The 24,404-nt window shown below is 45.3% G+C and overlaps 1 protein-coding gene across 1 annotated transcript in view; it reads left to right on the top strand.

Annotated features, from left to right (window-relative positions):
• rev3l (REV3 like, DNA directed polymerase zeta catalytic subunit) overlaps nucleotides 1-24,404 on the top strand; it is a 259,050-nt gene that overhangs the window by 152,674 nt on the left and 81,972 nt on the right. Inside the window, exons 13-15 of the mRNA XM_072500038.1 lie at nucleotides 4,966-9,559; nucleotides 14,494-15,428; nucleotides 22,600-22,682. Of these exons, the coding sequence (XP_072356139.1) occupies nucleotides 4,966-9,559; nucleotides 14,494-15,428; nucleotides 22,600-22,682 (5,612 nt within the window). The remainder of the gene's footprint in view (nucleotides 1-4,965; nucleotides 9,560-14,493; nucleotides 15,429-22,599; nucleotides 22,683-24,404) is intronic.

The following is a 24,404-nucleotide window of genomic DNA, read 5'->3' as shown; positions in this document are numbered from 1 at the left end:
GCTTCTCCTCACCATCGCCGGTGCCACAGCAGAAGAAATGTTTAAAAAATTCAAGTTCTCCAAGGGGCAAAACAGGAGCGACTTCCAGGCAGCCCTGGACAAATTCGGCAAATACTGTGAGGAAAACACACTCCAACCAGCAAGGAAAGGTAAGAGAAGCGCCAGTACTCACCTCGAGGCCGAAATCCCGGAGCAGAGAACGATTTTGGTCGGCGGCCATCTTTCGAACGGGACTGCACTTGCGCGACGCCGCGCATGCGCATTCACGAAAACGGCCATCAGTAAAGGAACAGCTATCTGCGCATGTGCAAACGCCTCCTACGTGCTACGTCACGCGCGTCATGACGTCAGATGCCCTGGACCACGCCCATTTAAAGGGGAAACATCCCAAATCAAAGAAATTTTCTAAAGCTGTAAAACAACCTTCCTTCACCTGGAATGACAGCACCATGCCTCAAATTGAACCAGGAAATGAAATAAACCTCCGAAGAACCCTGCAACAAGCAGTTACCTACCCCCAAACCGATTCCGACTTCCCGCAGAGCAGTGACACCGAGGACCCGAGGGAGCCTTTTCGAGTCGCTGTTATAACAAAGAACAGGTTGTCCCCGAATCAAAACCACCAGCCGCTGTTGGTGCACAGCATTGATCCAGACGACGAGTGGTGTGCCACCCTGACGGTCAACCAGAATTCGTCGCCCGCCTCAGACTTGACTTATGAGTTTTACAATGTTGGACTCTTTGATCTGTTCTGTTACCCTGTTTCATCGTTCCAGTAGTTTGTATATAATGTTCATTTTGTTGTTGGTGTGACACCCTATTTCTCGGCACCAGGCACCTTCCCGTGTAAATAGATTAGCCTCATGTACATAGTCATGTGAATAACACGCACACACATAATCAGGTACATTCACTACACGATATGTATTGTCACGCAGGCGCATATTCTTTATATAAAAGGGGAGATGTCATAATATATAACAGTATATCATGGTGCAGAAACACACACACACTGATGGACATGCAGTGGGACCAATCAGCATACACAACACCGCAGCCAATCACCAGTGAGAGCACACGCACTATAGAGACAGGGGACAGGAGAGTTCCCGCTCATTCTAGTAGCAGCCAGCTCGGAGCACAGAGCTCACAGCCTACAACACAGACAGTCACCATGTGCTGAGTGCATCACCTGGTTAGGACCAGGCAAGGGTCAACAGTTAAAGCTGGTATTGCATTTACCAACAGTTCAAGTATGTTAATATAGTTAACCTTATAATAAAATAGAGTTGCACCACTTCCAGTGTTGGTGACCTGTTTGTGATCCAGAACACCCAACACATCACCACCCATGAGCAATGTCACCCCCCCCACACACACAAAGTGAGGTCACCCTGTTATGGGGTGTGTCCCCCTCTTCAGCCCCCCCACCACCTCCATATCAGGACCCTCACCTGCCAACCTGCTCCAACCTCCCAGAGAACCCTTCTTACCTGCTGTGCACCCACGCCATCCTTCATATCTACCCAACTTTCATGGGCATGGCACCCCTTGCGTCCTGAACCGTGGCAGTACCACCTGGGTACCATTGTAATGCCACCCTGGCAGTGCTCCTGCTGGCTTGGCAGTCAATCAGGCACCTTGGCAGTGCCAGGTTGCTAGTGCTAAGATGCCCACGTTCCAGGGGGAGGGCCGGGGGGGTCACCCTGCACTATCGCTGGCTACCTAGGGGCTTCCGACGTCCTGGGAGACCCTGGGTGCCGTGGGCCAGTACTAAATGGAGCCTGGCTGCAGCCTCGGTAGAAGCCCAGAGGCTGGTTGATACCGAGCAAGTAGACCGTGGGTAGATCCTGCGGTTTTGTGCCCCCCCCCCCCCTTCCCCCTTGTGTCTCATTCTGGCAGCAAACTTCATGAAAGAAATGAAACCATTGGATAGGGTGAAGAAAAAGTAAAGAAAATGGTTCTGGGATGAGGAGTTTTGGTTACATGGATAAATTAATTTAAAACAAAAGGTGAGTTAGTTCTCCTTGGAGATGAGAGGGTTGAGAGGAGAATTGATAAGAGGTGTTTAAAATCATGAGGGTTCTGGACAGAGAAGATAGAGGGATGCTGCTCCCATTAGTGGAAGGGCTGAGAACAAGAGGACACAGATTTGAGGGGGGCACGGTAGCATAGTGGTTAGCACTGTGACTTCACAGCTCCAGGGTCCCCGGTTCGATTTCCAGCTTGGGTCACTGTCTGTGCGGAGTCTGCATGTTCTCCCCGTAAGTGCGTGGGTTTCCTCCGGGTGCTCCGGTTTCCTCCCACAGCCCAAAGATGTGCAGGTTAGGTGGATTGGCCATGATAAATTGCCCTTAGCGTCCAAAATTGCCCTTAGTGGTGTGTGGGGTTACTGGGTTATGGGGATAGGTGGAGGTGTGGGCTTGGGTAGGGTGCTCTTTCCAAGAGCCGGTGCAGACTCGATGGGCCGAATGGCCTTCTGCACTATAGATTCTGAGAGAGGATTGGCCAAAAAAAAGCAGTGAGGAAATACTCTTTTATGCAGTGAGTGGTTAGGATCTGGAATGCACTATCTGAGAAGGTGGTAGAGGCAGATTTCAATCGTGGCTTTTGGAAGAGAATTGCATTATTATCTGAAGAGAAAATTTCAGGGCGCCACGGGGAAATGATGTGCAAGTGAAATTAGCAGAATCTCTCTGTTGAAGAGCGAGCACAGACTTGACAGGCCAAACAGATGGCCTCCTGTGCTGTAACTGTTTTATGATCCAATAGAATGCAAGCAAGTAGCTATTACAAAATCTTTCATTAATACTTGAGAAAATTCAGCATATCTACATTGTTCTTTAAGGCAGTAGGAATAACCTTGTGTACTGTTGTACTATTAGCAATGTTTATATTTTAGTTGGTATCCAATACGATAGCAGAATAAGTGTATTGGCGTAACTTGAAAGCAACTCAGGCAATATTTCTTTTGAGAGAGTGGCTCAGTCGAGTCGCTCCCTTTAATCTGTTGCCAATGTCAAGAAAACAAGAGCTGTGGGTCACCGTGTCTGCGAGTCGGTTGAGATAAAGCTCCTTTTCCTTTGAAATGAATCACATGAGTGTAGCTAGCCCCTGTCACCCACCACCACCATTCTCTCTTTCTCTTTCTCCCGCTGCCCACCCCCACATACACTTCCCGTTGCACCTTCTCTCCTCCATGTTAGCAGCACATTGGATTTGTCAATTCCCCTGGAGCAGAAATGTGAAAAACACCATTAATTTTCCTCAAAAAAGCAGAAACGGCTTGACTTGACACGATAGTGAAGATCGATTAGATAAATTCCCGAGGGCTTTAACTGATACTTTACAATCGCAATTTGCTTTTTATTTTGTACCTTGTTGACTTTGTACCAATTTACTACCTGATCAAGATAAATTTGTAGAGGTTTTGTTGATTAAATTTTTAACATACAGAAGTGCCTCTATTGCTTTTCAAGGAGGGGGAAATGCAAATGGGCAACAAACTTTTTTTTAAAAAAAATAAGTTAAGAGTACCCAATTCATTTTTTTCCAATTAAGGGGCAATTTAGCGTAGCCACTCCACCTACCCTGCACATCTTTGGGTTGTGGGGGCGAAACCCACGCAAACACGGAGAGAATGTGCAAACTCCACACGGTCTGTGACCCGGAGCCGGGATCGAACCTGGGACCCTGGCGCTGTGAGGCAGCAGTGCTAACCACTGCGCCACCGTACTGCCCCTGAGCAACAAACTTTAATTTATAAAGTACCTCTTGGGGAATCCAAAGGTTGTCACAGGGTTAATTACTTGATTTCTCTTTGATTTAAACTGCTGAAGGGCTTTGGGGCACTTTCAGATTAGGCACTGTACTTACATAGTTCAATAGACATTCAGTTGTGGAGATGATATTTATGAAACATGAAACCTCCTCTAACAGTAGCAGCATATTGAAAGTGTCTGGAAATCCCTTTTTTAATTGTCAAGCACCCCAGCATGATGCAATTCATGTCAAAGCAATGCCGTGTTTCTATATGACACAATAACATCCCCTCGTCACCTCCAGTTATTGTTGGGATGAGTTGTCTGCTTTATTTCCAAGTTAAGAAAATTATACAGCAAGTTTACACATGGGGATCTGAAATGAGACTGTTTTTGTGCTTTTCCTGGGATAAACAACTCTTCCCACTTCTGGCTGTATGGATCCCATTAGTGTCGTGTTGGAATATAGCTCTAAGATGTTGTGCTTAGCCAGAAATTGTCACAACTCATTTTCCACTTCCATGCAGTTTTCCGACAGCATTTTGTTTCCCCTTCTTGGCTTCTCTGACTGCATGCCACATCTATAAATGAATATACTTGAAAAGGAAAACACTTGCAGGGTTTTAGGGAAGGAGCAGATGATTGGGCCCAAATGGCAGCTCTTTGCAAGCGCCTGCGCAAGCACAAAAGGCCTGAATGGCCTCGTGCTGGACGATTAATACGCGAGGAAAGCTAGCAAAGCTACTCAGTCAGTGGCCTTTTTACACTTGCAACATAAGTGATGAGTGCAACACCAAGAGTGACTTGCCTTTATCGCTTGTTGGTAAGTGCCTGACATGGCGATAAGTGTAAGTTACCCTAAATGAGTGACTTTGAATTTGTCGATCATGGGTCCGTGGCAATCGCTTTAAATTTGGTACCTTTACTTGGTTTGTTTTGGGGCGGGAAAGGAAATTGTATAGTGACTGCTTTGAGTACGTTTCAAGTCTGTGAGATGCTGATGTGTGAAGATTTTTCCCATTTGAACTAGCCCTTGCTTGGATACAAGTGACTAGCATGGGAAGAGAGAGGGAGAAAGTTGGTGCCAATGTACTTTTAATGTTACAAAATCTGCTTGCTTTTATTGTGTCAAGCTGAACTATTTTCATTTTCTCTTATTCTTCAGTAATTCCATGACTATCTTCTTGAACTTGTTGAATTTTAGATAACACTTTAAATGAAGATGGTTCAAGAGGTCATTCCACGTTAGCTGTCCGAGACAAAGTGCTGGCAAAGACCACGTTTCACAAAGAGCCTGTGATATTAGAACTGCCATCATCTGATCATGTTGGACTACAGTACAATCATGCAAGTACCGCACCTCATACACTTGATGGGTTGAACTCAACAGAATTGCCCTCGTATCAAAATTCATTCATCGCCAAGAAGCCGGAACACTCAGTTTCTAATTTTTCGAATGAAGCCAGCTATGATTTAAAATACTGTGCACCTACTGAAGAAATTGGCCTTTGCAATGTGAAGTTTGTGGATGCTGATATGGTAGATAGATCTGCAGATTCGGTCTGTGAAAGCAAACATATAACCAATGACTATGAGAATCATGTGCCATCACACACTGATAAACATCAGAGGGTAAAGCGTTACATCAGCATTAACTGTGAAAAGAATTTGTCATTTACGCACCACAGAAATCTAACCAATGAAGATGAATTTCATAGTAATTCAACCCTCGGTTGTTTAGTGGGGAGGAGAGCTAATAAAGTGCCTCTTGCATCCAATAAAAAAGAAAACAGCATGTATGATAAACCTTTGGTTCCCCTAATAGGCATAAAAAATGGGGTTCAGCTTTTTGAAGAACATGCAACAGATGCTGAAGGCAACATTGAGAAAAGCCGTAATGAGCTTAAAATTAGATATGAAGACTTCCAAGCAACCCAAAGAGAGAAAACTGTCATTGATCAGCATGAGGCTCAGTACACATTTTTCCCTAGCGTGGTACTTCCCAATTGTCTGAAATGTCCAGAAAAAGCCTCCAACAGGCCGTCAAAGCTTCAGAAACAGGATGACCGCAGGCTAAAGCTCAAGTTGAGTAAAAAGAAATCAAATGGGGCCCAGTTGACAGAAAACCCTACAACTGCAAAGATGAAACGTGCCCAATCCACCGAACTGAACTCTTGTAGCAACAGAGTACTGCAAAATGAAGGATCATTGGATCACCATTCGATGAAGTCTTTAGATCATGGTCTTCATTTGGAATCCCAGATCTTTAACAAGGAAGGATCTCCAGAAAATGGCCTCGAGGGGCAGTCGTTTCGGTTAGCATGCAGTAAGTATACACTCCGAACAAAGCGGAAAGTAAGCTATGAAGCTGAAGACAGTGAACATGGCCAAGGTTCAGAAGTCTTTAAGACCAGTCCAATTCGGCCAGAATGTTCGAAAGCCAACGATAACAGTGCGGATTGTACTCAGCGATCACGCAAAAGGCGAAGGCTTAACAAGAAGGAACCCCCTGTGATTATAAAATATATTATTATTAACCGATTCAAAGGTAGGAAAAATATGCTGGTTAAGATAGGGAAAGTGGATTCGAATGAGGACCATGTTGTGCTTGATGATGATAAACTGCAAAAATATCACAAAATTTCACCATTAAAAGACTGGTGGCCCAAGGTCACTGAACCTCCTCTTGTTATCAAACCTTTTGCAACACCTACACCAAAGAGAGGAAAAAAAGCAAAAGTTCAGTCGAGCTTAAAAAAGCGAGCTGGAAGATTCAAAAAGCTACAAAGAAAGAGAAAACTGAACGTTGCTAGCCAAACCTCAGTAAAAAGAAGTACTTTTACAAAGAAAGTTGAATTTTCACCACTTTCCCCACCTTCGCCTTGTTACAGTGCTGAGGCTGATGACTGCTCAACAGAATATAAAGACGTAATGTATAAGCTCGGCTTTATGTCCGAGAGATTGCCAAGTCCTTCGAAACCATCGCCACCTCGATGCTGGTCACCAAGTGAAATGCAAGGGGATGGAATGCCATCCATTGAATCAACTGAAGATGATGTACTAGGAAGAGACAGTGACCCCTGTGCTTTGAACAATTCTGACCAGGTGTTGCAAGGCAATAGAAATGGTGGAAAAAAGCAAGGTTTAAAATCCAGGAAAAAGTCTCCCTGCAATGCTGGCACCACAGCTAAAAAGAGGAGAGTATCCCAGAAAACTAAGCAAGTGACCAATGATGAAAAAGATGAACAGCAGTTAAAGCAGCGCAAGAAAACAAGAAAAAAATGGACGCGGAAACAAAAGAATACCATTCCATACTCTGCTGAAAAGCAGGGAACACTTCAAATTTCGGAAACGCAGGAGCAAAAGAGAAGCTCTGAGCTCATCGGCGCTGAACTGAATTCATCCTCTAAAGATAAAGCCATAAATAGGTTTTGTGGAAATTTTGAAAATGTGCACGTTGCAGAATCAGACCCCATTTCTAAGACTGATGAGCAGCCCAACATTCCTTTGAGCATCTGTTCAACAGGGCATCTTCCTTCAACTCAACCCTATTCTGAAGAAATCCAAGGCGATTCTGGGGGTTACTATTGTTCTTTGTTGGAAGCCGATGACAACCCAAACCTACCTGACTTCTCTTATCCACCAGGTGAGCAAGTCTCAGACACACTATCCCAATTGGCAACATGTTCTCAGTCCCAGTTACATTCCAGCCTGCCCTTCAGTCTCAGTAAAACGGGTCCTTCTTGCGGACGCTCGGAGTCTATTTACATGTTGGATAACAAAACTCAAATGACAGATAATTTCCAATTGTCAATGGGCACGAGCCTTGTATCACAGGCAGCATTGACCCTTCATCAAGGTGAGCATTGCTTTGATCACTTAATGGCCCCTTCCACAGATCAACCTCCTCCACAGTCTTTACAGTACTCTCACCTGCCAGTTCAGTCAACTGAAGACATGTTCAGACTACAGAGAAACAATCCAATGCAGCAGAGGCCGCAGCTTATGAGCCGCACAAAAGCTGGTGGTCCACTTGTCCCTGAAGCTAGAGAGAGGCAAAATGGAGAGGGCATGCAAATGTATAAATCTGACCAGAAGTCTGCATTTTCTCAATCGGAGCTTGAGGTTGATGGCAAAGTAAATTATCCATCCCAATCATTCCAACGACCCAAAGCTCATCAGCAATCAAAACCTACTTTACTTATTTCTGAAGTAAATCAACATTCACCATATCCACAAACAAATAGTGTCATCGATTTGCCTGTAAGGATTTCTACAGTCACAAGTGAAAACGATGGCCAGGGTCTTAATCTTACTCCATGTAGCCACAATAACTTGGTGAAAAAAGTTTTGGAAAGGGAACAAGAAACTGGCAACATTTTGGATATATCTGATTTCACACCTCCTAGAATAAAGCAGAGATCAGTGTCGGAAACTTTCTTGGAAACAAATATCATGCCTCCAGCTCCGAAATCTGAACTCAATCTAAGAATAGATGGCCAAGTGCCTGTTGGTAATGGTCAGTCTAGTCTCATCGTTCTGAGAGAGTTGCTGCAGAAAAGGCAGCAAAAAGCACAACAAGGAAATGTTCAAGCTTCTTCACCAAAAGCACTGTTTCATCGAAGTATTTCTTGCCCAAATGAGCAAAATGAACTCCATAAAAGCCCTGCCAACACAGATTTTTCTGGTTTTCTCCCGGCTGCTCATTCAACGTCCCCAAAGGATTTCGGCTCAAAAAAACCCAAAAACCCGAGAAATGCAAAGATTGCACAGAAGAAAGCCAAAACCTCCAAAAGGGATCTCACCAAGAAATCTCAAACTTCTCAAACCAAATGTCCCTTTTCTGATGACAGCCCCGTTTTTCATTCAGACGCAGGCTTTGATAGTTACAGCTTTGAGAGTTTATCACCTGAACTCCCCCCATCTTACAATTTTGATATCAATACTGTTGGACAAACCAGATATTGTACAATATATTCTGGGTGTCAATTCATGCCAGCAGCTGAGCAAAATCTGCCTCAGAAGTTTTTGAGTGATGTTGTTCAGGAGTCCGTTCCAGCCCAGGCAATTATGGAGCCTTGTGCTTACAAATCCCAGAGCAGTAAAATGCAACACTCTGACCAAGTGCATCAGCCTTCAGAAAATACCGAGTGGTCTAGGCCTGGCTCCATCAGCCCTGACCTGTTTGAAAAGTCCTTTTTAGACGACGGAGACAAATTGAAGCAATTCAATAAAAACTCTGATATGCCAATTCAGAATGTTCTGTCAAGCTCTTCTGAGTCATCTTGTACCCATTTGTCTGGAATGTCAACTTTGGAGCTGAAGGATCAGACCCCTAATCATTGTCATGATTCTTTGGAGAACGAAACCTCCTGTAGCCCTGTGAAGTCATCCATGGGCCAAATAATGCTGCTGGATGAAGGAGGTGGTAGGGAATGCGACAGATCCGATGTTTGTCTGTCTGCCCTTTCGACTGGATCAAGTCCAAATGGAGCTTTGGGATTTATTGGGGAAGACATGGCGGCAATAAACTGTGAAGATCCAGAGCTCTGTGCTTCCAAATACAGCAATGGTTCCCCAGCGACATCTCACAGTTCTCCAGCATCCGTTAGTTCCCCATTACAAACCAAAAATAGCTGTTACATCAGCCGCACATCAGGTGCTCACATTTTAAAGCCTTTAATGTCACCGCCAAGCCGAGAGGAAATAGTGGCAACTCTGTTTGATCATAACCTGGCTGAAACTGTCTACCAAGAACCATTCTGCAGTGATCCTTCAGATGCTCCGGAAAAACCCAGGTGAGAAGTCTATCTGCCCCTCTAGCAGTGTAAAATCATGAAAGTATTAACTTACTAAGAGGAGTCCTATTTTTGAATTAAGTATATGATGCTGCACCATGATCAAAACATTTGTTCAAACTGTTTTTTACTTGGAGTTGATAAAGTAATATTTTTCTTGGTTTTGTACAAATATTGATGCTCTGAAACCGGTTCTTCCCAAATACAACTGGTTCTTTCCAAAAGATATTAAACTGATACAATCTCTCCGCCCTCTTAGAAATGCGCTCTTTCAGCAGCTTAGATTAATCCGTAACGATCTGGGATCAAGCTCTGATCTTTTAATACTTTCGTCAATAAATTTCCTGTTGCCATAATTATTACTGTATTTTGTTTGTTTAGCAGTTTTATTAATTTTTGCACAATAGATTATTTTAGGAAGTAGATTAGAATCATAGAATGATTAGTGAAGGGGACCATTTGGCCCATTTGAGTCCATGCTAGCTCTGAGCAATTTAGCTATTGTCGCTCCCTGCCTTTTCCGTGTAGCCCTGCAATTCTATTTTCCTTCCTGTGAACCATCACTGTATTTGCCTCAACCACACTATTTCCAGTGTTGCTGGATGGTGCCAGGGTTAAGGGAGCCTGTTGAGGAACTTGGAGGGGGAGGACCTAGTTGTTGTCCTTGTCTATGTGGGAACCAATGGCACAAGTAGAACCAGGTGAAGGGAGATTTAGAAAGGTCAAGACATTAGAGAAGTACAGTAATGTAGTTAAAGACACGCACAATGGGACAGGAATGGACAGAGCTTAACAAAGAACAATACAGCACCGGAATAGGCCCTTTGGCCCTCCAAGCCTGTACTGGTCAGATACCATCCTTGGCCAAAACCCTCAGCACTTCCTCATGCCGTGTCCCTCTATACCCATCCTATCCATATATTTGTCGAAATGCCTTTTGAACGCCGTTAATGTATCTGCTTCTACAACCTCCCCTGGCAATGCATTCCAGGCACTCACCACCCTCTGTTTTTTTTTAAAACAAAAAATATGCCTTGCACGTCTCCTCTAAACTTTGCCCCATGGACCTTAAACCTATGCCCCCTGGTGACTGACCTTTCCACCCTGGGAAAGAGTGCCTGCCCACCTACTCTATCAATGCTACTCATAATCTTGTAGACCTCTATATCAGGTCACCTCTCAACCTCCATCTTTCTAATGAAAACATACCGTGTCTGTTCAGCCTCTCCGCATAGCTAACAACATCCAGACAAGACAATATCCTGGTAAACCTCTGCACCCTCTCCAAGGCCTCCACATCCTTCTGGTATGTGGCGACCAGAATTGTGCGCAATATTCCCAAGTGCAGCGTACCAAGGTTCTTTGCATCTGTAGCATGACTTGCCTGATTTTATACTCGATGCCCCGTCCAATGAGGCAAGCATTTTCTGATCTTGCTATTTCCAATTTCTACCCATGCTGATTCTTTTCATCTTTTGAGGCAAGATCAGTGTTCTCTATATGTAATAAAGTCATCCTTTTAATATAAGGACTAACTCTCCTCCTTTGCGATTCTGTTTTTCCAAATTATTGTGTACCAAGGAATATTTATTTTCCAACCTTGTAACCATGCCTTTCCAATGGCAATCAGATCTAAATCATTTACCTGTGTCAGGAGTTCATTTGTCTTATTGCTTTGTGTTCAGATAAAGAACTTCAAGTTAATTTTTTTAACTTCTGTTCCCTGCAAACACCTTATTCATTGTGCATTTCTTTGTTAACCTCTGACCCTTCTTGTCCCATTGTGCTTATCTTTACCCGCGTTCCAGAATCATAGAATAGAATAGGATTACTACAGTGCCGAAGGAGACCATTCGGCCTATTGAGCCTGCACTGACCCTCCGAAGGAGCACCCCACCCAGGCCCCATCCTATCCTCCTAACCCCATCTAAACTTCTATTTTTGGACACTAAGGGGCCACCGTGCTGTGCTTGTCTGATGCCTTGACCTTTCTCTTTGGATTTTTAAATCTTCCGTCACTTGGTTCTACTTATCTCATTGGTTCCCACATGACAACAACTGGATCCTCCCGCTCTAAATTCCTGCCAGTCGTGAGGCCCTCTTCAATCCTGAGGAGATGTCCTGAGCACTGGGCAGGCAATACAACTTTCGGACCTCCTGGTCACAGCTCAAGTATCTATCCCCCTTACTATTCTGGCCCCTATTACTACCACATTGCCATTCAAGCAGGGGACCAAAGGGCATTGTTCCACTGTGTGCTGGAGCCCATTACCTGCCTGACTCGCACTCATCCCCTCTTGTCCCTGACCAGCGACCAACTCTAAATATCTGCCTAGCCTAATGGGTATAGCCATCTCTTCGAATAAAGTGTCCCAGGTAATTTCTCACTCCCTGATGTATCAGTGCCAGCAGCTTGGCCTCCAGCTCAATGATTCTGAGCCAAACCTCCTGAAGCTGCAGACACTTATGCGGGCATGTTTAGCCCTGGATCACGCTGGTGTCCAGGAGCTCCCACAATCCACAGTCGCAACACCTCACCTCACCTGCCATCTTTGAACAAATTATTTTTTTTTTTAATTAATAAACCCTGCTACTTCAGTAAGTTTCCCTACTGCCACTACAAATACCTTGCTACTAATAAAATCTTGGGTACTGATAAATTGGACCAGTTCTTAAAAAGATAAATGAATAAAATATTCAAAATTATTTACCTGGTTTTCTGACATCGCACTTGATTTTCTCTGAATCTGGTCAGTCCACAGGCTGAACCCCACCAGCAGCAGCAGCAACATGTCCGCCCACTGTCTCGCCCTCTTCCTTGCGGATTTTGAAGCCTTCCTAGAACTGCTCTAAGTCTGTCTCCCACCTAGCGTGCTTTTTGAAGTATGTGGGTCAGCTGGATGGTACTGTGGTGGTAAGGTGCATTGCATCCAGAATGTTAGCAGATTCAGCGTTTGCCCCCTCGTAATCTTTGATTTTGAAAGGCGAGCTCTGGAAGAAACTCTGTTACTTCTGGGTTATAACGTTCTGATTCTTGGGTTTATTCTTCCTGGTCCTGATGTCTGAATGTTGACATTTTGACCACTCACTTATAATACAAGGTGGACTGGGCTGGATATGCCTTCGTCGGCGATCACTTGCTAACGAGTATGATTGTCAATCTAAGGTCATGGGTTCTGTAGGTTCTTGCGTGCTGATGAGCTCGATCCTGGATCTGCATCTTCGACCGCACACTTGCCAGGTGTTTCCGGGAGGTGGGAATGATACTTGGACTCTTGTATTCCTTTCTCAGCTTCCTTTTCCGGGTCTCCTCTTGCCATTGGGTGTTCTCTGAGAATTGTGTCCCTTGAATCAGGAGGTTCCTCCAAGTAGGTCTCTTCTGAGCAAGGGTCTCCCAGGCGATGTAGCATTTCTTGAGGTAAGCCTTCAGGATGTCTTTGACACGCTTCCTTTATCGTCCTCTTGTTTTGAAGCCCTCTTTGAGCTGGGCAGAGAAGATTTGCTTCAGCAGTCGGGGCTGATATCCTCAGAACATAGCAGCCCACGAAGTGCAATATACAGTGGGCTTCTGAACATAGCTTTGTGCTGGTAAATTTAGTTGGTTAATCTCCTGTAGTTGGCTAACCTCTGCTTAATCTCCCAGATTTTGGTGAGATGTGCGTGGCACGATAAATTTAAATTATGAGCACAAAAATCTGGCAGGTAACCGATCTTTGATTTTGTAGTATCCTGTTTGGTGATAAGTACTTTCTATAGATGGCCGCAGTGTGATTTTGAGGCATTTACCTTGGTGGTTTTCGAAGAGTGGTGGTGAAAACCCACATTAGGTCTTCGAAAACCTGGAGCAAGTGCTGAAAAATCAACAGGAAATTGATGCTGTAAGAATTTCCAGCGGTCCAATCTAGTTTCTTTTGAATGGGTGAATGCGACACCTCACTGATCATTTCTTGCAAAACAAATATAACCGTAATAGTTTCCCAATTTAGACATTCTGCCTGAGTGCTGGATGCAACATTTTATTTGTAAAGAATGCACCAAAAACAACAAAAAAAGTCTCTGAAGTAAGTGAGATGGGTTTTATAAATATTTGCAATTATAACTTCATCTATTCAATTCTTCAAAACAAAGCAGAGACTCTGGGGGCGATTCTCTGATTATGGAGGCCAAGTGTTCGCGCCGTCGTGAACGCCGTCGCGTTTCACGACAGCGTGAACAGGGCCCGGGCACTATCTATTCTGGCCCCCATAGGGGGCCAGCACGGCGCTGGAACGGTTCACGCCAAATGGGTGCCGTGCCAACCCGCGCATGCGCAGTTGGGGCAGCCCAATCCTGCGCATACGCAGTTGGGCCGCGCCATCCTGCGCATGCGTGGTGAACGTCTTGCGCACGCCGGCCCCTCACCAACATGGGACTGGTGTTCTGGGGCCGCGCGCGGAAGGAAGTAGGCCCGGGGGGAAGGCCGGCCCGCTGATCGCTGGGCCCCGATCGTGGGCCAGACCCCATCGGAGGCCACCCCGGTGAAGGAGCCCCCCTCCCTCCCCCTCAGTGTTCCCGCCGAGGGCGACCAGAGGTGGACGGCACCGGCGGGAACCTGTCATGTCGTTGCGGCCGCTCGGCCCATCCGCGCTGGAGAATCGCCGCTCGCTGGTGGGGGTGGGTGGGGGGGGGGGGGGGAATAGGGCCCTCTATCTTCCTTGACTTTAGTGTGATCGACTCACTGATTAGAATAGTAGAGGTATGGATATATAGATATAGAATTTACAGTGCAGAAGGAGGTGATCAAGTGATAATCTAGAAGTGTCAAACAGTAAAAAAAATTTAAAATCACTCGTGTGTAAGATGCAGTAGGATGTAACTCACAACTGTGTGGTTTTGAATAAAAAGTTAAATGAGTATTGTCCAGCTGACTAAATAATTTTTTCCTTCAATGATAGGGAAATAGGAGGACAGCTGCTGATGGTTGAAACCAGATTACCCAATGAATTGCCAGAGTTTGATGGAGATTTTTCACTGGAAGGGCTGCAGTTCTGGAAGACAGCCTTGTCAGCGATGACACAAAATGCGAGGCCTGGCTCCCCAGCTTTTACCGGTAATAGACATTCTACCGCTCAAAGGATGGGGGCTAGCCTAGGAGCTTCTGAAGACCGAAAGATTATAATCCTGCCATGTAAAAGCCCACCCAGTTTACAACGAGTGCAGTTATGGCTGCAGGCCAAAAGAGAATACGAGCAGTCAAAGAAACGCTCAAAACATCCTCCTGGTCGAACTGAAAATACCAACCAGAATCTGTGCTTGCCGCCTTCACCAGAATGTGGAGCTTCTCCAGCTGAAGAGCTGACTGAGGCAGTTTCTGCAGTTCTGGGCCAAGGACAAGCTGTAAAGCATGCTGAGCTAAGTGAAGCTCCCTCCTCTCCTGAAACACCACTGCTGAAAGAAGTCCCAGAGCAGAACAACGTGAAACCTCAGTCTCCAGCAAACCAACCAACCAAGGTAACGCAGCCATTTGAAGATGATGATGATTACTATCGTGGGTACAGTTCTCCTGATTCACCACTGCTATCACCATGGCAGCAGCCAGCTTCTCCTAATGCAAGGCAGTGGGAAATCAATGAAGAAAATGGGGACATCATTAAGCCAACATCACCCTTCAGCACAGAGACTGCAGCAGAGGATTGTCCACCATTGACCAGCGGTAGTGTGCCTTCAAATACTGGACAGTGTGACGAGCAGCCGCTGGAAAGATCACCCCTTCAGTCTAAAACAAAAACGGCTGAGAATTCAGCATCTGTTCTACATAGCACACCTTTTACACCAAGGATCAGAAGTGATGGAATTCCTGATGTTCTTTACTGCACTCCTATACAAATGGGTGAGCATTCATCTCCAGGTTTTGAACTGTTGGTGCAAAATTAGATATTACTGTATTTCTTAAATCGGCTACTGATTTCATGTTGAAATTTCAATATAGTATCTTTTGTACAAGTTTTAGTATTCCCAAAAGAATGCTCACATTTAATAATTTCTACAAGATTTAGAGTTATCATAGACTTGCTCAAGGGCACCACGGTGGTGCAGTGGTTAGCACTGCTGCCTCACGGCGGCGAGGTCCCAGGTTTGATCCCAGCCCTGGGTCATTGTCTGTGTGGAGTTTGCACATTCTCCCCATGTTTGCGTGGGTTTCACCCCCACAACCCAAAGATGTGCAGGTTAGGTGAATTGGCCATGCTATATTGCCCCTTAATTGGAAAAAATTAATTGGGTACTTTAAATTTTAAAAAAATACATAGGTTTGCTCACTGAGGTGTTCTATTGAGGAGCTTAAAGGAGAAGGGGGGAGGTATCGGGATAGAGGTGTTTAAGGAGGTGAAGCTCACTGTCATTCTCTTGGTAGTGCAGTATTTTAACTTGTTAGTTATTCAACTAAATCTGTAGCTAGTGAAGCGTTTCATAGGTTCCTCGCAAGGTATTATTGCCTAACTATTTTAATGCCCAGAGACAGATGCACCAAATAATGTATAATGGCTCCTTTTAATGGCTCCTACACAAGTACTGGATGAGCCGTACAGACCACATGGAAGCTGCAGCATTGGGGATGCTTTAATTCCATTCAGCATAATAGGTGGTGCTTAGGGTTTACTGTGATTCTCGGTCATATGTCAGCTTGGATTTAATAGTGTTATGGACCAGCGTTTAGGAAACTCCAAAGTATATGTGGAATTCACCTGACCTATAACTGTTTATTGATTTGGGTTACGAGGAGCACAAGGGCCTGCCTTCACAGCACTTGAGACCTGTTGTAGGTACTATTTGTTACCTGTCCAAAACAGAAGGTTTGAATTCCTTCCAGAAAACAGTCATCACTTTTAAGTTATCACGTAATCTGGAGACACCTTCAAAATGCAGAGAGAGATTCCAAGATCCTTGTCTGTCTGAATACAGCAGCCAAATGTGGGGGAAAAAAAGCCACAACAGCTCCCAGCTCAAAAATGAAAGTAAAACTCGGAGCCACAGCCCAGCTCCACCCACACAATGACATCACTGAAGCCATTTGATAAGACAAAACATTTCTTAAAGGGACAATCCCATGACAATAGCATCTCCTCATTTATTTACCAAATAAGTATCACAAGCTGCATCACAGCTTGGTATGGCAACTGCTCTCGGCCCAAGACCGTAAGAAACTACAGAGTCGTGAACACAGCCCAGTCCATCATGCGAACCCGCCTCCCATCCATTGACTCTGTCTGCACTTCCCGCTGCCTTATAATAATCATCATTTTTTTAAATTTGGAGTACCCAATACTTTTTTTTCCAATTAAGGGGCAATTTAGCATGGCCAATCCATCTACCCTGCTCATCTTTTTAGGTTGTTGGAGTGAGACCCAAGCAGACATGGGGAGAATGTGCAAGCTCCACACGGACAGGGATCGAAATCGGGTCCTTGATGCTGTGAGGCAGCAGTGCTAGCCACTGTGCCACCGTGCCGCCCGATAATAATAATAACAATAATCTTTATTAATGTCACAAGTAGGCTTACATTATACTGTAATCAAGTTACTGTGATAATCCCCTTGTCGCCGCACTCCGGCGCCTGTTGGGGTACACTGAGGGGAGAATTCAGAATGTCCAATTCACCTAATAAGCACGTCTTTTGGGACTTGTGGGATGAAACCGGAGCACCTGGAGGAAACCCACGCAGACACTGTGAGAATGTGCAGACTCTGTTTGCACTGAGTGCTGAATTTGGTGCATTGAGTGCTATAGTAAGAGTTTGGTGACCGAGGGAATATAAGGCTTCATTTTTATCTAAAGTTTAGTCTTTCTTTTATTTAGTTAATTAACTTAAAAGTTGCTGTTTGAAAATTCACCTTCTTCTAAACCAATCAGCTTTAAACAGGCTTCTACTTGTAGGCACTTGCAGCTGGAGCTTGTTAATTGGATTAGGCCAGTTTTCAGAGGCTAGATTCACAGTATAAAAGTGATCCCCTACAGTGCAGACTTTGTTTGCACTGAGTGCTGAATTTGGTGCTTTTTGAGTGCTATAGTAAGAGTTTGGTGACCGAGGGAGTTAGGTGAGGAGGGAGTAAGGTGCTGCTTTCATTTTGTTTCCGACATTTCCGCAAAGAGTGAGAAGAGAGCCAGGAGTTTACAGAAAGTGTAGCTGACTGGGAGCAGAGTCGGAGGGCGGAGATCTAGTTAGTCCACAGGGCAGCTATATTCTGTCAGGTAAGAGGGGATGGAGGCTAGGCCAGTTGCATGCTCCTCCTGTAGGATGTGGGTGGTGAGGGATACCACCGGTATCCCCGCTGACTATACCTGCGGGAAGTGCACCCAACTTCAGCTCCTCAAAGACCGTGTTAGGGAACTGGAGTTGAAGATGGATGAACTTCGGATCATCCGGGAGGCAGAGGGGGTGATTGAGAAGAGTTACAGGGAGGTAACCACACCCAAGGTACAGGACAAGAATAGCTGGGTTACCATCAGGGGGAAAAAAAACAAACAGGCAGACAGTGCAGGGATCCCTCGTGGCCATTCCCCTTCAAAACAAGTATACCGTTTTGGATGCTGTTGGGGGGGATGACCTACCGGGGGAAGGCCCTAGCGGCCAGGTCTCTGGCACTGAGTCTGGCTCTGGGGCTCAGAAGGGAAGGGGGGAGAATAGAAAAGCAATAGTTGTAGGAGATTCAATGGTTAGGGGAATAGATAGGAGATTCTGTGGTCGTGAGCGAGACTCCCGGAAGGTATGTTGCCTCCCGGGTGCCAGGGTCAGGGATGTCTCGGATCGTGTCTTCAGGATCCTTAAGGGGGAGGGCGAGCAGCCAGAAGTTGTGGTGCACATTGGTACCAACGACATAGGTAGGAAAAGGGGTGTGGAGGTAATAAACAAGTTTAGGGAGTTAGGCTGGAAGTTAAAAGCCAGTACAGACAGAGTTGTCATCTCTGGTTTGTTGCCGGTGCCACGTGATAGCGAGGCTAGGAATAGGGAGAGAGTGCAGTTGAACACGTGGCTGCAGGAATGGTGTAGGAGGGAGGGCTTCAGGTATTTGGATAATTGGAGCGCATTCTGGGGAAGGTGGGACCTGTACAAGCAGGACGGGATGCATCTGAACCAGAGGGGCACCAATATCCTGGGAGGGAGGTTTTCTAGTACTCTTCGGGAGGGTTTAAACTAATTTGGCAGGGGAATGGGAACCGGATTTGTAGTCCAACAACTAAGGTAGCCGATATTCAGGACGCCAAAGCGTGTAATGAGGCAGTGGGGAAGGGAACACCGACAAAGGAGAGTACTTGCAGGCACGGAGATGGGTTGAAGTGTGTATACTTCAACGCAAGAAGCATCAGGAATAAGGTGTGGTGAACTTAAGGCATGGATCGGTACTTGGGACTACGATGTGGTGGCCATCACGGAAACTTGGATAGAAGAGGGGCAGAAATGGTTGTTGGAGGTCCCTGGTTATAGATGTTTCAATAAGATTAGGGAGGGTGGTAAAAGAGGTGGGGGCGTGGCATTGTTAATTAGAGATAGTATAACAGCTGCAGAAAGGCAGTTCGAGGAGTATCACCCTAATGAGGTAGTATGGGTTGAAGTCAGAAATAGGAAAGGAGCAGTCACCTTGTTAGGAGTTTTCTATAGGCCCCCCAATAGTAGCAGAGATGTGGAGGAACAGATTGGGAAACAGATTTTGGAAAGGTGCAGAAGTCACAGGGTAGTAGCCATGGGTGACTTTAACTTCCCAAACATTGAGTGGAAACTCTTTAGGTCAAATAGTTTGGATGGGGTGGTGTTTGTGCAGTGTGTCCAGGAAGCTTTTCTAACACAGTATGTAGATTGTCCGACCAGAGGAGGGGCAATATTGGATTTAGTACTGGGTAATGAACCAGGGCAAGTGATAGATTTGTTAGTGGGGGAGCATTTTGGAGATAGTGACCACAATTCTGTGACTTTCACTTTAGTAATGGAGAGGGACAGGTGCGTGCAACAGGGCAAGGTTTACAATTGGGGGAAGGGTAAATACGATGTTGTCAGACAAGAATTGAAGTGCATAAGTTGGGAACATAGGCTGTCAGGGAAGGACACAAGTGAAATGTGGAACTTGTTCAAGGAACAGGTACTACGTGTCCTTGATATGTATGTCCCTGTCAGGCAGGGAAGAGATGGTCGAGTGAGGGAACCATGGTTGACAAGAGAGGTTGAATGTCTTGTTAAGAGGAAGAAGGAGACTTATGTAAGGCTGAGGAAACAAGGTTCAGACAGGGTGCTGGAGGGATACAAGATAGCCAGGAGGGAACTGAAGAAAGGGATTAGGAGAGCTAAGAGAGGGCATGAACAATCTTTGGCGGGTAGGATCAAGGAAAACCCCAAGGCCTTTTACACATATGTGAGAAATATGAGAATGACTAGAGCGAGGGTAGGTCCGATCAAGGACAGTAGCGGGAGATTGTGTATTGAGTCTGAAGAGATAGGAGAGGTCTTGAACGAGTACTTTTCTTCTGTATTTACAAATGAGAGGGCCGATATTGTTGGACAGGACAGTGTGAAACAGACTGGTAAGCTCGAGGAAATACTTGTTAGGAAGGAAGATGTGTTGGGCATTTTGAAAAACTTGAGGATAGACAAGTCCCCCCGGGCCTGACGGGATATATCCAAGGATTCTATGGGAAGCAAGAGATGAAATTGCAGAGCTGTTGGCAATGATCTTTTCGTCCTCACTGTCAACAGGGGTGGTACCAGGGGATTGGAGAGTGGCGAATGTCGTGCCCCTGTTCAAAAAGGGGACTAGGGATAACCCTGGGAATTACAGGCCAGTTAGTCTTACTTCGGTGGTAGGCAAAGTAATGGAAAGGGTACTGAAGGATCGGATTTCTGAGCATCTGGAAAGACACTGCTTGATTAGGGATAGTCAGCACGGATTTGTGAGGGGTAGGTCTTGCCTTACAAATCTTATTGAATTCTTTGAGGAGGTGACCAAGCATGTGGATGAAGGTAAAGCGGTGGATGTAGTGTACATGGATTTTAGTAAGGCATTTGATAAGGTTCCCCATGGTAGGCTTCTGCAGAAAGTAAGGAGGCATGGGATAGTGGGAAATTTGGCCAGTTGGATAACGAACTGGCTAACCGATAGAAGTCAGAGAGTGGTGGTGGATGGCAAATATTCAGCCTGGATCCCAGTTACCAGTGGCGTACCGCAGGGATCAGTTCTGGGTCCTCTGCTGTTTGTGATTTTCATTAATGACTTGGATGAGGGAGTTGAAGGGTGGGTCAGTAAATTTGCAGACGATACGAAGATTGGTGGAGTTGTGGATAGTAAGGAGGGCTGTTGTCAGCTGCAAAGAGACATAGATAGGATGCAGAGCTGGGCTGAGAAGTGGCAGATGGAGTTTAACCCTGAAAAGTGTGAGGTTGTCCATTTTGGAAGGACAAATATGAATGCGGAATACAGGGTTAACGGTAGAGTTCTTGGCAATGTGGAGGAGCAGAGAGGTCTTGGGGTCTATGTTCATACATCTTTGAAAGTTGCCACTCCAGTGGATAGAGCTGTGAAGAAGGCCTATGGTGTGCTCGCGTTCATTAACAGAGGGATTGAATTTAAGAGCCGTGAGGTGATGATGCAGCTGTACAAAACTTTGGTAAGGCCACATTTGGAGTACTGTGTACAGTTCTGGTCACCTCATTTTAGGAAGGATGTGGAAGCTTTGGAAAAGGTGCAAAGAAGATTTACCAGGATGTTACCTGGAATGGAGAGTAGGTCTTACGAGGAAAGTTTGAGGGTGCTACGCCTTTTCTCATTAGAACGGAGAAGGACGAGGGGCGACTTGATAGAGGCTTATAAGAAGATCAGGGGAATAGATAGAGTAGACAGTCAGAGACTTTTTCCCCGGGTGGAACAAACCATTACAAGGGGACATAAATTTAAGGTGAAAGGTGGAAGATATAGGAGGGATATCAGAGGTAGGTTCTTTACCCAGAGAGTAGTGGGGGCATGGAATGCACTGCCTGTGGAAGTAGTTGAATCGGAAACATTAGGGACCTTCAAGCAGCTATTGGATAGGTACATGGATTACGGTAAAATGATATAGTGTAGATTTATTTGTTTTTAAGGGCAGCACGGTAGCATTGTGGATAGCACAATTACTTCACAGCTCCAGGGTCCCAGGTTCGATTCCGGCTTGGGTCACTGTCTGTGCGGAGTCTGCACGTCCTCCCCGTGTCTGCGTGGGTTTCCTCCGGGTGCTCCGGTTTCCTCCCACAGTCCAAAGATGTGCAGGGTAGGTGGATTGGCCATGATAAATTGCCCTTAGTGTCCAAAATTGCCCTTGGTGTTGGGTGGAGGTGTTGAGTTTGGGTGGGGTGCTCTTTCCAAGAGCCGGTGCAGACTCGGGGCCGAATGGCCTCCTTCTGCACTGTAAATTCAATGATAATCTATGATTAATCTAGGACAAAGGTTCGGCACAACATCGTGGGCCGAAGGGCCTGTTCTGTGCTGTATTTTCTATGTTCTATGTTCTGCACAGATAGTGACCCAAGCCGAGAATCAAACCCGGGTCCCTGGCGCTGTGAAGCAACAGTGCTAATCACTGCTACCGTGCGTGCAGCATGTCAAAGACCCCTCCCACTCCTGTTAGTCTCTCTTCCAAGAAGACACAAAATTCTGCAAACACGCTCAAATAGATTCAAAAACAGCTTCTTCCCCACTGCTGCCAGACTCCTGAATGACCCTCTTATGAACTGAATTGATTTGATCTCTCCATGCATCTTCTCTACTGTGTACCACTATACTCCATGTGCTTCACACTATGTCTATGTATTTACACTGCGTATCTATCGTATATCCTATGTTTTTCATGTATGGAATGATCTGTCTGGGCTGTACGCAGAACAATACTTTTCACTGTACCTCTACACATGACAATCTAAATTCTGGCCCTAGTTAAACTCTATACAGCCTATTCCTCTATATAGCCTATGCCTCAATGAACTTTAGCAGTTTGGACTTGTGATTTATGTTTGTTTTAATGTGCAAATAATTTTATATATTCAGAGCCCAGGCTTCAGAAGACAAGTCAAAGAAGGGCAAGTAACTCCGATACCTTGAGGAGAGTGCTACTGACGACTCAACTTAAGGTAATGCACAAGCAGACGTTTCATGCATTGCAGTGTTTTTAAATATGCATGAATGTGCAGTCTTTTTCCTCCCGCAGACATCTTAAAATGCTAAATAAATTCAACAAAAGGTTTAACCTGCTTTACATGCCTTGGCATTCTTATGTTTCTTGTTTGTTATTAAAGTTTTGACATATGTGAGACTGATTAAAATGTTGCCTAGCGCATGCGATGAGGAAAGAATAAATTAAATGATAAATTATCCACTTGATAACTTTGGAGGAAAAACTGATTTCTGGCCAGGAGCGCGAAAATTATCAGACATTTATGCTATGTTGCGGAGAACTAAATTAAGTAATCGAGATCTCGCTCTTGCCTAGGGGCTCTCCTTAGCGATGACCTGTAAAATTGAGAAGTCAAGGTTGTGACAGGAGAGATGTTGCTGAAACATTCCGTCTTGCACTCACCTGGGCAAACGCAACGCCAAATGCATTGAGTGCAAGGTGGAAAACCTCAGCAACATGTCTCTTTCCAACAAGGTTCAAGATCTGTACTACCAATTTGACTGTTTAGATACCTTGGACGGGATTCTCCGTCCTACCGCACCCGTTTTCTGGTGCGGCGCGCCCTCGTCGTCAGCACCATTCTCCGTCCAAGCAGCCGGCCCATGGGGTTTCATTTGTGGTCACCCCCATGCCACCAGGGAAATCTGCGAGCGTAAGTGTGCTGCCGGCAAAACGGAGGATCCTGCCGGTGGAGAATCCAGCCTCTTATTTTTACATTTAAAACTGATATAAAGTTTATTTTTATTAAATTTTTAAATAGCTTTACAAATTTATTGTACAAATTATATCATCTGATAAATTTATCATAATTATATTCTGTAAATATATATCATCCACATTTTCACACTATTGTGCCACAGTATCAGCTCCTAGTTATTCTGTCTGTTAAGCGAATGCTCCAGCCGAGAAGTCCTCAGTCCCAAACAACATGGAAATTGAGGAAGTTAGGAGCCTGTGGTTAGCTATCTGCAAAAAGGAAACATGTAGAGTTTCCACACGATGGGTCAAGATGGACGGGGAAGTTTCATCTACTGCTTTGCGTTTCTTCCTTTAAAAGGATGTACCAGGAGGTAAATTAAGAGGAACTGCCAGTCTGAGAAATTGCTTCCAATTCGAACAAAATCTTGGGTAGGAGCATCCACTACTGAGCCGGTGTTATTGATATGTGCACATGCACTCAATTTACTGCCATTGCTTCGCAAGGTAGGAATCGCTGGGATGAAGAGGGCATTCTACTGGTGAAGGTACCTCTTTCTGGCACAACATAGAAAATAGGTGCAGGAGTAGACCATTCGGCCGTTTGAGCCTGCACCACCATTCTATATGATCATGGCTGGTCATGCAAGTTCAGTATCCCATTCCCGCTTTCTCTCCATACCCCTTGATCCCTTTAGCCACAAGGGCCAAGTCCAGCTCCCTCTTGAATATATCCAACAAACTGGCCCAGCAGCTTTCTGTGGTAGAGAATCCCACAACTTCACAACTCTGAGAGATGTTCGTCCTCATCTCAGTCCTGAATGGCTTACCCTGTATAACTGCAGCAAGTCACCCTTATTCCTATACTCACATCCTCTCGCTATGAAGGCCAGCATGCCATTAGTTTTCCTCACAGCCTGCTGTACCTGCATGCCAACCTTCAGCGACTGTTCCACCATGACACCTAGGTCTCGTTGCATTT

The sequence above is a fragment of the Scyliorhinus torazame genome, chromosome 4, assembly GCF_047496885.1.
Source record: "Scyliorhinus torazame isolate Kashiwa2021f chromosome 4, sScyTor2.1, whole genome shotgun sequence".
NCBI lineage: Eukaryota > Metazoa > Chordata > Chondrichthyes > Carcharhiniformes > Scyliorhinidae > Scyliorhinus > Scyliorhinus torazame.
The sequence above is the reverse complement of the archived record's forward strand: the minus strand, read 5'-3'. Positions and strand labels throughout refer to the sequence as shown.